The sequence below is a fragment of the Perca fluviatilis genome, chromosome 14 (assembly GCF_010015445.1).
Source record: "Perca fluviatilis chromosome 14, GENO_Pfluv_1.0, whole genome shotgun sequence".
Lineage (NCBI taxonomy): Eukaryota > Metazoa > Chordata > Actinopteri > Perciformes > Percidae > Perca > Perca fluviatilis.
The window spans coordinates 18,176,512-18,187,856 of record NC_053125.1 but is presented as its reverse complement, the minus strand read 5'-3'; the positions used below and the strand labels follow the sequence as shown (position 1 = coordinate 18,187,856).

General features: G+C 44.5%; 2 protein-coding genes across 4 annotated transcripts in view; one reads left to right on the top strand and one right to left on the bottom strand.

The window, feature by feature from the left end:
* The window catches only part of acin1b (apoptotic chromatin condensation inducer 1b), a 32,921-nt gene extending 30,961 nt beyond the window's left edge, over window positions 1-1,960 (top strand). For all 3 annotated transcript variants that reach the window (XM_039822639.1, XM_039822640.1, XM_039822638.1), the window contains 2 exons: window positions 867-964; window positions 1,064-1,960. In XM_039822639.1, the coding sequence (XP_039678573.1) occupies window positions 867-964; window positions 1,064-1,384 (419 nt within the window). In that variant the 3' untranslated portion in view covers window positions 1,385-1,960. The remainder of the gene's footprint in view (window positions 1-866; window positions 965-1,063) is intronic.
* An 829-nt stretch (window positions 1,961-2,789) lies between these two features.
* ajuba (ajuba LIM protein) lies at window positions 2,790-11,135 on the bottom strand. The gene is made up of 8 exons (XM_039822637.1): window positions 8,357-11,135; window positions 5,751-5,852; window positions 5,507-5,574; window positions 5,249-5,311; window positions 4,122-4,252; window positions 3,827-3,878; window positions 3,482-3,550; window positions 2,790-3,358 (listed from the first exon to the last, which is right to left on the bottom strand). Exons 1-8 carry the CDS (start codon window positions 9,936-9,938, stop codon window positions 3,230-3,232), a joined length of 2,196 nt encoding a protein of 731 aa, XP_039678571.1. The 5' UTR covers window positions 9,939-11,135; the 3' UTR covers window positions 2,790-3,229.
* Between the last annotated feature and the right edge of the window lie 210 nt (window positions 11,136-11,345).

Genomic DNA, 11,345 nt, shown 5'->3' with positions numbered 1-11,345 from the left:
CATGTTTAGTTTTGTCTGCCACTTTGTTAATCATATAGACTTTTACTGAATCATATGTAACTTGTTTTTGAAATTGTAAATATTTGGCCTCCGAAGCAATAAAATTGTAGCCTGACAATCCAGACCCACATCAAGATGTTGGGTCTGGGAACTCACCATTGGCAGGGCTCAATCCGAGGGCCGCTGCTGCTACGGTTGTCTGTCAAATTCCCACTGCACGCAATAGGATAGCGCTACAACCAGAGCAACGAAGAAGGTAGCTTCAGAATGACTATTATTGCCGTTCTTTTCTCAAAGAAAAGCTTAAGCTTAAGTCTTCCAGAGTCTCGGCCAAAGCCGATTCAAAAGACCGCTGTTCACCAGCAGCAGCAGCCATGAGCCTGCCCACCGACTCTATACACAATGTGATTGGCCCGGCCAGAGTTTGGTTTTTCCAGCTCCTAAGCCAATGGAGAGTTGCTAGACTGACCCTAGGGTGCGTGCGTCTACAGTAGCTTTCTAGGCAAATAAAATTGTCCATAAAGCTAAAAAAGCTTAAATAAAACAAAGATGAATCTACCTTCAGTACCCAGCTAATTACAACAAAGAAGAATCTTAAGCAGCACTGGACGTCAAAAAAAATATCTACACCTCAGTCTACTAAAGATTAGCAGAAGAAAAGTTGTATTGGTAATTATAAGGAATATCTCCACAAAACCAGCTGCATTGATTAAAGAGGAACAGACTGACAAACATACAGTACACACAGTTGACAAATACTGTTGACTAGGAATGCAACCTCATATTCCCACCTCTGTAGCAATGTTTGCAGTAATAATTTAGTTAACCGTTTGAAGAAATTCACCCTTCTCTGTTTCCACTAACAGAGAAAGGAGATGAGCCTCCTGCAAAACTGCTTGACGACTTGTTCCTGAAGACCAAAGCAGCTCCGTGTATATACTGGCTTCCCCTGTCTGAGGAGCAGGTCGGTCACTTACACACTTAGAAACACGTTTACAATTTTCTGTCATAATGAGTACTTCAGACTTGATTTCATCCAACTAAACTGCTTTGTGTCCACAAGGCGGCGCAGAGGCTTTTGGACCGCACAGAGCGGCAAAAGGAGCGTGAACGGAGGCGCAAGGAGCAGCAAGAGGAGGAGGAGAAGAAGCGAGAAGAGGAAAAGAAAGAGAGGCTGAAGGGTCGGGAGAAGGACAGCAACGTGACGGCGAGCGGCGGAGCAGCCGGGCGAGGAGCTGACAGAGACCGAGAGAGGGACCGCGGCCGAGACAGAGAGGGGGACAAGAAGAGGGACAACAGCTACCGGCCCAGACGACCCTCTGTAGGCGCTGGCAGTGGACGCCGCTCTCGCAGCCGTAGCAACCCCAGAGATAGACGCCGCTGAGGGCCAAGTGGCTGCAGGGAAAGCTGGAGAGAGAGAGAGAGAGAGAGGGGGAGGGGGGGGGAGGGACGCGGCATAGCTAGGCACACTGCAGACAGGAAGTCTTGGGAGAGAGTGTTTCCACATGGAGATGCTTTTTTTTTTTTTTGCCTCAAGTTCAGGACTTGTGCCTGCTCCTCGCGACCTGCCCCACCGTGCTTTAATTCGTCCACCTCGACGCCAGCGTTGTCTTCCACACACTTGCCATTTCCCCCCCACCTTGTCCGTGTCAGTTTACACAGAAAATGTTGACATGTTTTGTGAATAGTAAAATCTAGTTTAATCTAGCTCCTATCCACTCTCTGCTGTTCTTTCTGTTTTCCAGAAGCAAAAGTGAGTCCTTTCCCTCTGTAGAGAGCAGCGTTTCTTCTCGTCTCAGTGTAGCGCAGCTAAAGAAAAGAAGCAGAGAGGATGGTGGTTTTTTTGGCTCGCCTCAGCATTTTGTCCCACTGAGGTTTGAGAGCTCGCCTCTTTATTTTAGTTCTGCGGGTGCACAGTTCCTTCCTCCTCAGAGCCCTGTAATAAAACCAGTCCAAAATAATTTTTTTTTTTTTTTTTTTTTCTTTTTTTTTTTTTTTTTTTTTTTTTTTTTTTTTTTTTTTTTTTTTTTTTTTTTTTTTTTTTTATTATTAATAAAAAAAAAAAAAAAAAAAAAAATATATATTTATTTTTTTTTTTTTTTTTTTTTTTTTTTTTTTTTTTTTTTTTTTTTTTTTTTTTTTGTTTTTTTTTTTTTTTTTTTTTTTTTTTTTTTTTTTTTAACAATTTTTTTTTTTTTCCCCCAAAAAAACAAATCTTATTTTCTTTTTTTTAACACTTTACCCTTAAAAAGTGTGTGATAGGAAGAGACATGATGTGTTGTGGTGATGCAGGAGAAATGCACATGCCCGTGTTTGTCTTTAGTAGATGGTTTTGAAATCGACAAGGATATAATATGCTTGTCAAGGGGTTTATTCTGTAATAATTACAGGAAGTGGACCTTCCCTGCACTGAAGTCTCCATCTGAAAATCCCTCCTGACCCTTCAATCATATATATATATATTCAAGAGGAGGTATAAAGAAGTTTACCTTCTAATAGAGTAATGGTTAAATTTTTAATAAATTTTATGTTTAGTTTAAAAGTTAGATTTTGTTGCATTTTCCCTCCTGCAAGTGCTGAATGTACTGAGAATTTAAGAAATGAATAAATTTAAATTGGTTATCAGCCTCTCTACTTGATGTTTTTGATTAGTTTTTTCTCACAAAGAGGCATCATGTCCTGGCTGGAGTTTTGACACCTTCAATGATGGATTTAAGTGCAAAGGAAAAATTGTTAGAATTTGTCACCTAATACTTAAAAAAAAAAAATGTACGTTAAGTAGACCATTATCTGAACACAAATGAAAATATTTATTAAAACAGAAATTACAGTAATGTATTTCCCCAAATTGTACAGCTTCATATAACAAATGTCTTACAGTAAAGTCAAATTTAAGTGCAAAATGTTTGCTAGCGATAATATATGTACAACAGTTAAGCAAAATCCCTTGTTCTTCTACAGCAAACAGTAGCCACATTGGGGTAAAAAAAAAAAAGCAGTAGTTTCTTTTCCGTTCCCTTATAATAACTATGGTACAGTAATAGTACAAGAAGTACAGCAGGCAGTACATGTGACAAAAGGTTCCAAAGAAAAAGTGAATCCGTGGACATTCTGAATATCAGCAGTTACATCTTCAGAAAAAGTCGCACGACTGAGCAATAGCACATTGGAGAATGACAGCATGTTAAGGCCAGCTTTTTCGAAACATCCACAGCTGCATAGGTGCTGATCAGTATGTGTTGTGAGAGGAAATGTGTGTGGCGCACGCTCTGCTCATGTGACAGGAGTGGCAGAGGAGATGAGAGTCCAGAGGGAAGCACTGCGAGCCAGGCTTATCAGAGAGCTGCTTACCACACTCCTGAGGGGGGGGGGGGAATGACACAGATAAGGACAGGAATGCACACAGAGGAAGTGAGGTCAGCCATCAATGCACTTCGTAACAAAAGTCAGTTCGGAAAAAAGAGGGACAAAGATTGCTCACCTCGCAGTGGTAGCACTCAAAGTGATAGTCCTTGTTCATAGACACGACCCTGAGGATCTCTTCACTGCCCTGAGACCCAAAAACAAACCAAACTACATTACAGGGAGAAATCATGTGAATCGCCACAAACATATGCTAGAGAAACGGATTTTGAAATACTGTGTTTGACTGAAAGTCATTCTTCTCTATTACATTGGTTGGAAAGTTTATTTAGGAAAACTGTCAAGGTTGACTGAAAACAGTCTACTCCCACGTAATGTTCAAGGTTATACGTACAAGAGAAATAAATCAAACTGCTCCAGCCAGCACATGCATGGACACACACACACAGACAGACGTATTCACCTCAGTAGGTAAGATGGGTTGTAAACAGGCGGCGCACTTTGGGGCAAAAGTCCTGTAGGGCGATAGGAGAAAGTTTATTTACTGTGGAAACCAGCAGCACTCACACAGTGGAGTCATGAAGGAAGTGCGATGAGTAAGCAGGACATTCTTTAAATGTGACACATGCAAAAAGTAAAGTCCATAACATCTTTGTTGCACATAAATATTGATCAATAGGATAAAATACGGACAGAAATAGCCACCAAGCTACAGTACCAGGACTCTTTTGAAACAGCAATTACAGTAAATGTCTCACTTGTTGTAGTCTGCCACGCAGTAGATTTTGCTTTGATGGTCCACGGTAAAAGGCACCCCATCCAGAGCCTTGGAGCACACCATGCAGCGAAAACAGGTGGGATGGTACGAGTTCCCAATAGCCTGCAGGATCTGAGAATTAAGAACGATAATTAGAAAACATTTCTGGTCTCGTTTTCTTTATTAGGATTTGCATTCATTTCAAAGTGGTTATCAATACATTTCACAGCAAATTTGACTAACACTTCTTGATGAACAGTGAATAAATTGGTTACCGTAATTTCAATGATACAGTGGCTTGATCACTAATTACAATACTTACCAACATCCTTTAGTTTGTAATCAGACCAGAAAATAGTCAATGCAGGATATGAGAATAAAGTATTGTTATTTCACTGGCCTTAGACAACTTCACGGGCCTTCATTTTTCAAAACGCTTGCACCAACTTGCTTTTTGAGCATTAAACGTTTGTAGTCCTAAAAATGTTAATGTGGTTAAGCCATTCAAATTGTGCGGAAAACGATGCCTGTGGAACACACACACACACACACACACACACACACACACACACACACACACACACACACACACACACACACACACACACACACACACACACACACACACACACACACACACACACACACACACACACAAAAACAAAAAACAAAAACACACCTATTTATATTATGGGTTTTATGTGGTTCAAATATGGCAAAACAGGCTAATCACTACAGAACCATTAATTTATTTATCAAAAAACCCAAGGCAAACATTCCACTAAAGAATTGCCGTGGGAACCCAAAGAGTAGCCAACAAAAAGACGTAACTGAATTTCTCTATCCTCTGGGGGGATGGGAGGGGGGGATTCTGGGAAGCATAGGACACAAGTAACTAAAAATTACACAGGGAAGGTTAGGGTTAAAGTATACATACAGTATTTCAAATCTAGCTTAAGTCTCATATGTTTAGAGGTATTTGTGCACTTCTGTACACACACACACACACACACACACACACACACACACACACACACACACACACACACACACACACACACACACACACACACACACACACACACACACACACACACACACACACACACACACACACACACAGCTCACCTGTTCAAGGATAAGGTGGCCACACACACTACACTTCTCAGCAGCAGCCTGGAATCCAGAAAACTGTAATTACAACAAAGAGATTCCCATTAGCAGAAAATCAATCCTCTGACTCTGAATGTGACCGTGTGTGTGAGACGTGTGTGTGTGTGTGTGTGTGTGTGTGTGTGTGTGTGTGTGTGTGTGTGTGTGTGTGTGAGAGAGAGAGAGAGAGAAAGAGAGACGGATGACAAAACACGCCTTGACCTCAGCTCTTACCATGTAATCTTCTTTACAGTACACAGAGCCATTGACATTGTAGAAGTCCTTGTTTCTTAGGGTGCGTCCTGCAGAGGGAGAAAGATGTTTGACTCAGCAGGATAAACCCGGGACATTTTTATAGCAAATGGTTAAAAACGGTGTTTGGAAAAAAGGTGTTGGTGATAGAAATTCATTGCTCTTTAAATACTTTAAGTCATTGTTGTGTCTCGGGGGGTGTGGGGTTTAGGGTGGGGGTACTCACCACAGGACACACAGGTGAAGCAGCGTGTGTGATAGAGGCTATCCAGAGCCTGGCAGGCATTATCCGCCCCGTACACGCCTTTCCCACACTTCACACAGGTTCCTGCCAGCACAATGGGCAAAACCCAACGGACACAAACACACATTTAGTCGAGAGTAATCGCTCAGCGGCTCTTAACACTTCGTTTACGACGCATTCCAAGAGGATGTGTCTGAAATCCAACTCCACACAAAGTGTCAACACTTGTAAATCCTCTCGTTCGCACCACCTAGGGGATTTTCACACAGTTAAAACCCAGTTACCCATGCCAGCTTGTTTGCTCATCCACTCGAGTGTCTCTGTTGAAGCTCTGTTATTAAAAGGGAAACTCCAACGGATCTGACTTTTTGGCAGTCGTTCCAGAAAATAGACGGCTCTTTCTTCTGGAGTTTTGCAGTTAAGACTTCCCTTTAAATTTTACTTTAAACCCCACAATTGGAGCAATTTGGAGATTAAATAAGATGGCACTTTTTGTCTGATGTTAGGAGCCTAAACTACTTCAGGAAACAGAATTGGTAAATGACAAACATTATCACTTTTGCTGCTTCCTTCAAATCATTATCTAATGGTAAGATCATTGTTTGGCTCCCATTTAAAGCCACTTTCTGGCCAAATTCTTACATTAACCAAACAACAAACACACCTTTCAACTCTGTTTTTTTTCTAATTTTTCAGGTTGGTGTCAGATATGAGAACTGAAATAACAGTTAGCACCAGGAAAGTAATAAGCATTTCGAGGTCAAAATTAGCACGTAACAAAAAAACAACAAAAAACCACTATAGTGCCAACACTTAAAACCTTTACAGCTAACTAACCCCTCCGTGTATTTGTCGTCCAACAGAATACAGTTAAGTCTAAGTACATGTTCAGCACTAGTCAGGGCACTAAATGTAAAGTGGAAAAGTGGTGTGGTGGTCCGAGCTACAGTGTTTCTGTGATCTATTTAAAGGACCTGCCTGCGTTTTTCCCCCCTTTCTAATGTGGCCGAGGGAGTGCCACACAAATCAAGAATTCATACAACCTTGGACAGTTCTTTCGATACAGACAAGTCTCTGCCAAAGCCAGAAGCCAAAAAGAGCCAAGACTCAAACTCCAGGCTTTAAAAGGCTTTTAAAGCTGCTACATATAGAAAACGTTGGGCTATAGTTGGTTTAAGTGCCTGGGATAGCATTCAGGGACTTTTTGGGGGCCCAGGAACGGAGCACCAATGCACTAAAATGAAAATGAAAATGAGAAAATTCAAAATATTCGTGCATCTGTTCTCATTTCTGTGCTTATAACTAAATTATTAAGCACAAGAAGACATATTACCTGAGTACATTTTTGTGTACTCATTATTATTCCTTTAAAACGTTTTTCCTTTGTTATTTTATGCATTGGCTCTAAATCTAGCTCTATTGTTTCTTGGTATATGGGGCAATATTTTTAATTTTTACTTTCTTTTTAGTTTATTTTAAGAATTTAATAAAAGGTGTGTGTGTGTGTGTGTGCTGAGCTCAGAGCGTCTGTCTCCATGGCTTAGAGCTTCGGATTTCTTCCTAATGGCTGAAAGGAGTACAGTATTGTATGTCCCCTCTGGGCACACATACCTGAGCAGGAAAACAGGCTACAGCACACCGCCCCTGCACACGCCAAGGCAGCATTACACACACCAGGACGCACACATGACTCACACACAAACTGCATTACTGTGGCCTGAAGTCACTTAGGGGAAACACACCCTGCCACACACACACACACACACACACACACACACACACACACACACACACACACACACACACACACACACACACACACACACACACACACACACACACACACACACACACACACACACACACACACACACACACACACACACACACACACACACACACGTTTATATGGAACCATGTAATTTGTGTCTGAGTGTTACAGCAGAATTTTGCAGTTTAATGGCCATGTAGATACGCTGCATTAGCCCTCCATGTGCACCCCACTGTTGCAAATTGGCAACGCCTGCCTGAAACAACAGCTGACTCTGCTTGATGTTTTGGCTACAGGTGTGAACCTAAATCAGTATATACATATCTGTCATACATGTATCCGTCATGCATGTTCTTTTCCTTTCTTCTCTTCAGCTAAACATATCTACTTGTCTGGATCAGTTTCTGAAGCTCTTCCCCCTCTCCTTTATGCTTTGCATGCTACAACCCTGCATGTCTCTGCAGGTTCTAAAAGGTACCATCCATCCATCCATACACTCTTTCAACTATTAATCTGTCCATCCATCCATACAACCCTTTCATTTAGAGAGAATCCTGTGATCTGACACCAGGCAGCGAGGAGGACAATAATAACACACTGAGGGTGGATGGTGGGTGACCCAGCGCTCTATTATGAATGCATGGGATACCGTGCATGAACAGTGTCTGCCCTGGCTCAAATTAGGGATGTGATTTTACAATTTGTGTTAAATGCAGCTCGGTTTAACTTGTATCCTGCCTACCTTTCTCCTAACTTTCCACCACGTACCCTGAAAACTACTGTTAAAAAAAAAATTAAAAAAATAAAAGGATCTCACCAAAGAACTCCTGGCGGTTCTCCACGGCCTCCCTTCCAGATCCGAGTCCTGGATCCTCCTGAGGTTTGCCCGGCCCTCCAGCTGAGCAAGGCCCCTGTGTTGTCATGCTCGGTTTGGAAAGAGCCGTCAGGGCCAGGGACTGCTCTTTCAGCATCAGGCCCTCCAGGAGCCCCCCACCTGCCAGCGCATCGTCTCTCAGTAGAAGTCGAGTGAGCTCTTCCTGGTACCGGGTGCCAGGCAGGTCCGAGTATCGGGCCCTGTCTCCCATCACAACCCCCTCTTTGCCTCTGACTCCGGTCTGCTGCTCTTCCCACCACTCTGGACCAGCCTGGTAGCACGCTGCTCCTGGAGTTCCAACAGCAGGTGGGTAGGAGTGTCGGCTATCATACGCCCCTGGACGCATCCCTCCCTCAAGGTATTGTGTCCAGGCCTCCACAGGGGTCACCCCGGCCCTGCCTGGAGCTCCATAACCAGCTGCGGAGCCCCCTGTCTGCATTGAGGGTGACTGCTGCTGTGGGGGGAGGCCTCCAGAGGCGGAGTAGCGAGAGTCATAGCCCAGGCTGATGCCACTGGTCCGGTTGCTGCTGCAGCGGCTCCCCATGGGGCTTCCTCCTCCGCCGCCGCTGGCCGTGCTGGAGGCAAAGCTGGACCTGGGGCTGACCAGCAGCGACTCCTGGAGGCTGAATGACGAGCATGGGCTCAGAGTAGGTCCTGGGGGATAAAAGAAGCCTCCTACACCTCCTCCGGTCACATCAGATGTGCGATGCGGTGGATGAGAGAGGGATGCAGGTCTGGTGCTCTCCCACAGTTCACTGCCCGTGCTCAGGCGTTTGTAGAACATAGCCTCCTGGAGAGAGAGGCGTTTGTGCCTCTCCGGCTCCGCGAGGTAGCCAGGCTCTGCCAGGCCGCCTCCACCACACCTGGGGGCTGACCCATAGCCCATGGAGGCAGAGTACGGCGGAGGAACAGAGAGAGGCGGCGGCTGGGAGAGGAGCTGCTGTCGTTTGACCAGCTGCTGGAGCTCCAGGGAGTAGCGCCGTTGATTGAGGGACGACCTGGAGCCAAACGCTCCCATAGGGTCATACTCGGGGCCCAGACCGGACTCACGCCTCAGGTGGGAATCCATGCCTTCACCCAGGTAACAGGAAGCTCGCTGCTGGGGGGAGCGACGCCTCAGTGGTGCCAAGGTGGAAGGGTGAAGTGGTTGCTCGCCATCTTGAGGTATGGCACCCACCGTGGAGGAAGACGACGGTGGGGTGAGGAGCTGAGAGGGAGGCATTCCCATCCCTCCTCCTCCTCCTCCTCCTCCTCCTCCTCCTCTCCCACTCGCTGGAACACATGCATCGCTTGTGGTTGCAGAGGCAAGCGAGAACTGGCCGGGTCTTGAGGGCGAGGCAGCTGCAGAGCTGGGAGCTGGTGGTAGACTGCTGCCCCCACCGCTGCCTCCGGAGATGCCAGTGTTGGCGTTGCTGTTATTAGAGTTGTTGGCAGAGTCATGTTTTTTCTTTGAACTGTTGAATTTCACACTGCCCGAGTCAGTTAGCTTTAACTTCTCCAATAACTTGCTTATCGGCCTGTCCATGATGAAGCCTTTTGGTGCCTGTCTGGGCAAAGTCAAGTGATACAGCTCCCCCTTTAAATTACAGATTAATGTGCTCAATACAGTGTGGGTAGATATACAGCAGAACAAAGATGTCCAAGTAAATCTACAGTTTTCACTACAACAGATGAAATGGCAGCTTTCAAATTCTTACTAAGAAATTAAAAACGGGCCTTGAAACTAGCACAAAGCTATAAAAAAAAAATACCATTATATACACAACCAATAAATACAAAACGGATAAATAAGACTTTTAAGACATTTCAGGGTGGTTACATGACTAAAGTCCTCGGAGTCATCTGGTTTGCCCAAATGTGGAAAATCCACAGGCACAGGTAGGCTGTGGTGAGAAAGAATCCATTGGATTATTAGCCAATTACTAGGTTAATAGTTCAAGTCAATCCAGCCAGGAAAAAGGAGAAACCTACATCCAGGACACTTCAGCGTGACCTATGGTCGTGGAGGGCCTCCTTTGTGGACCCTCATGTGGCTCCACATCTGTATCTGCATTAGTTAAACTGTCTGAAATACACTTAGGTAAAGTCGGTTTGATATCTTGGTTATCCAGTGCGGTGTGGGGGTGTCTCTCCCGTTTGAATTTTCTTCTTTTCTTTTTTTAAAGCACAAAGCGGAGATGTTCAGCGGGATGGGATGCAGGCTATCACCACTTCATGTGGGTCCAGTGTAAGAAAATACATCCGTTTGTGCACAGATAGTCGACTCACCCGACTTTTTCATCCATTCATCGCAGGGCGAAATGTGATCGGAAAAAACTTAAATAACGTTAACACGTTCAACTTTAACTCAGGCAACTGAAAACAAACACACACACACGGCACTCGCTAGACTCCTCAGTCCGTCCGTCCATCCGCCTGTGCTCGGCTGCTTTTATCAGTCCCGTTTTCAAAGGAGAAGTCCTGTCCGGGAAATAGTAGCGGAGAAGTTTGGAGAGAGACAGAGAAGGAAATGAGGGAAACCGCTGCGCCGTTACACTTCCATCCCAGCAGACCGGTGCCGGACTAAACGAGTCGCCCGAAATAAATAAAATCCCTCCCCGTGTGCATTGCACGGTCGACAACTTTGTTTCTTTCTTTCTTCCCCATAAATAATTACTTACCTCCCCCCTCTTTTTTTAAAACAGTGTCGAGCTAACTATGCGGAGAGAGCTACTTCCGGTAACCCTTTTCAAAATGAACTTCTTCCTGGCTGGCAACCGTTATATTTAGCTAAGGGGAGACATTTTCGGTTTTGAGATTTCGGGCTCTTCTCCCAAATCGTGGCGTGACAGCGAGCTACCATGACTTATATCCTCATTCTCAATAGGCTCACATTTTTTCTTTCAGGCTACTGTAAATAAATCATCCAAAATGCACATTTAGGTGCTCATTT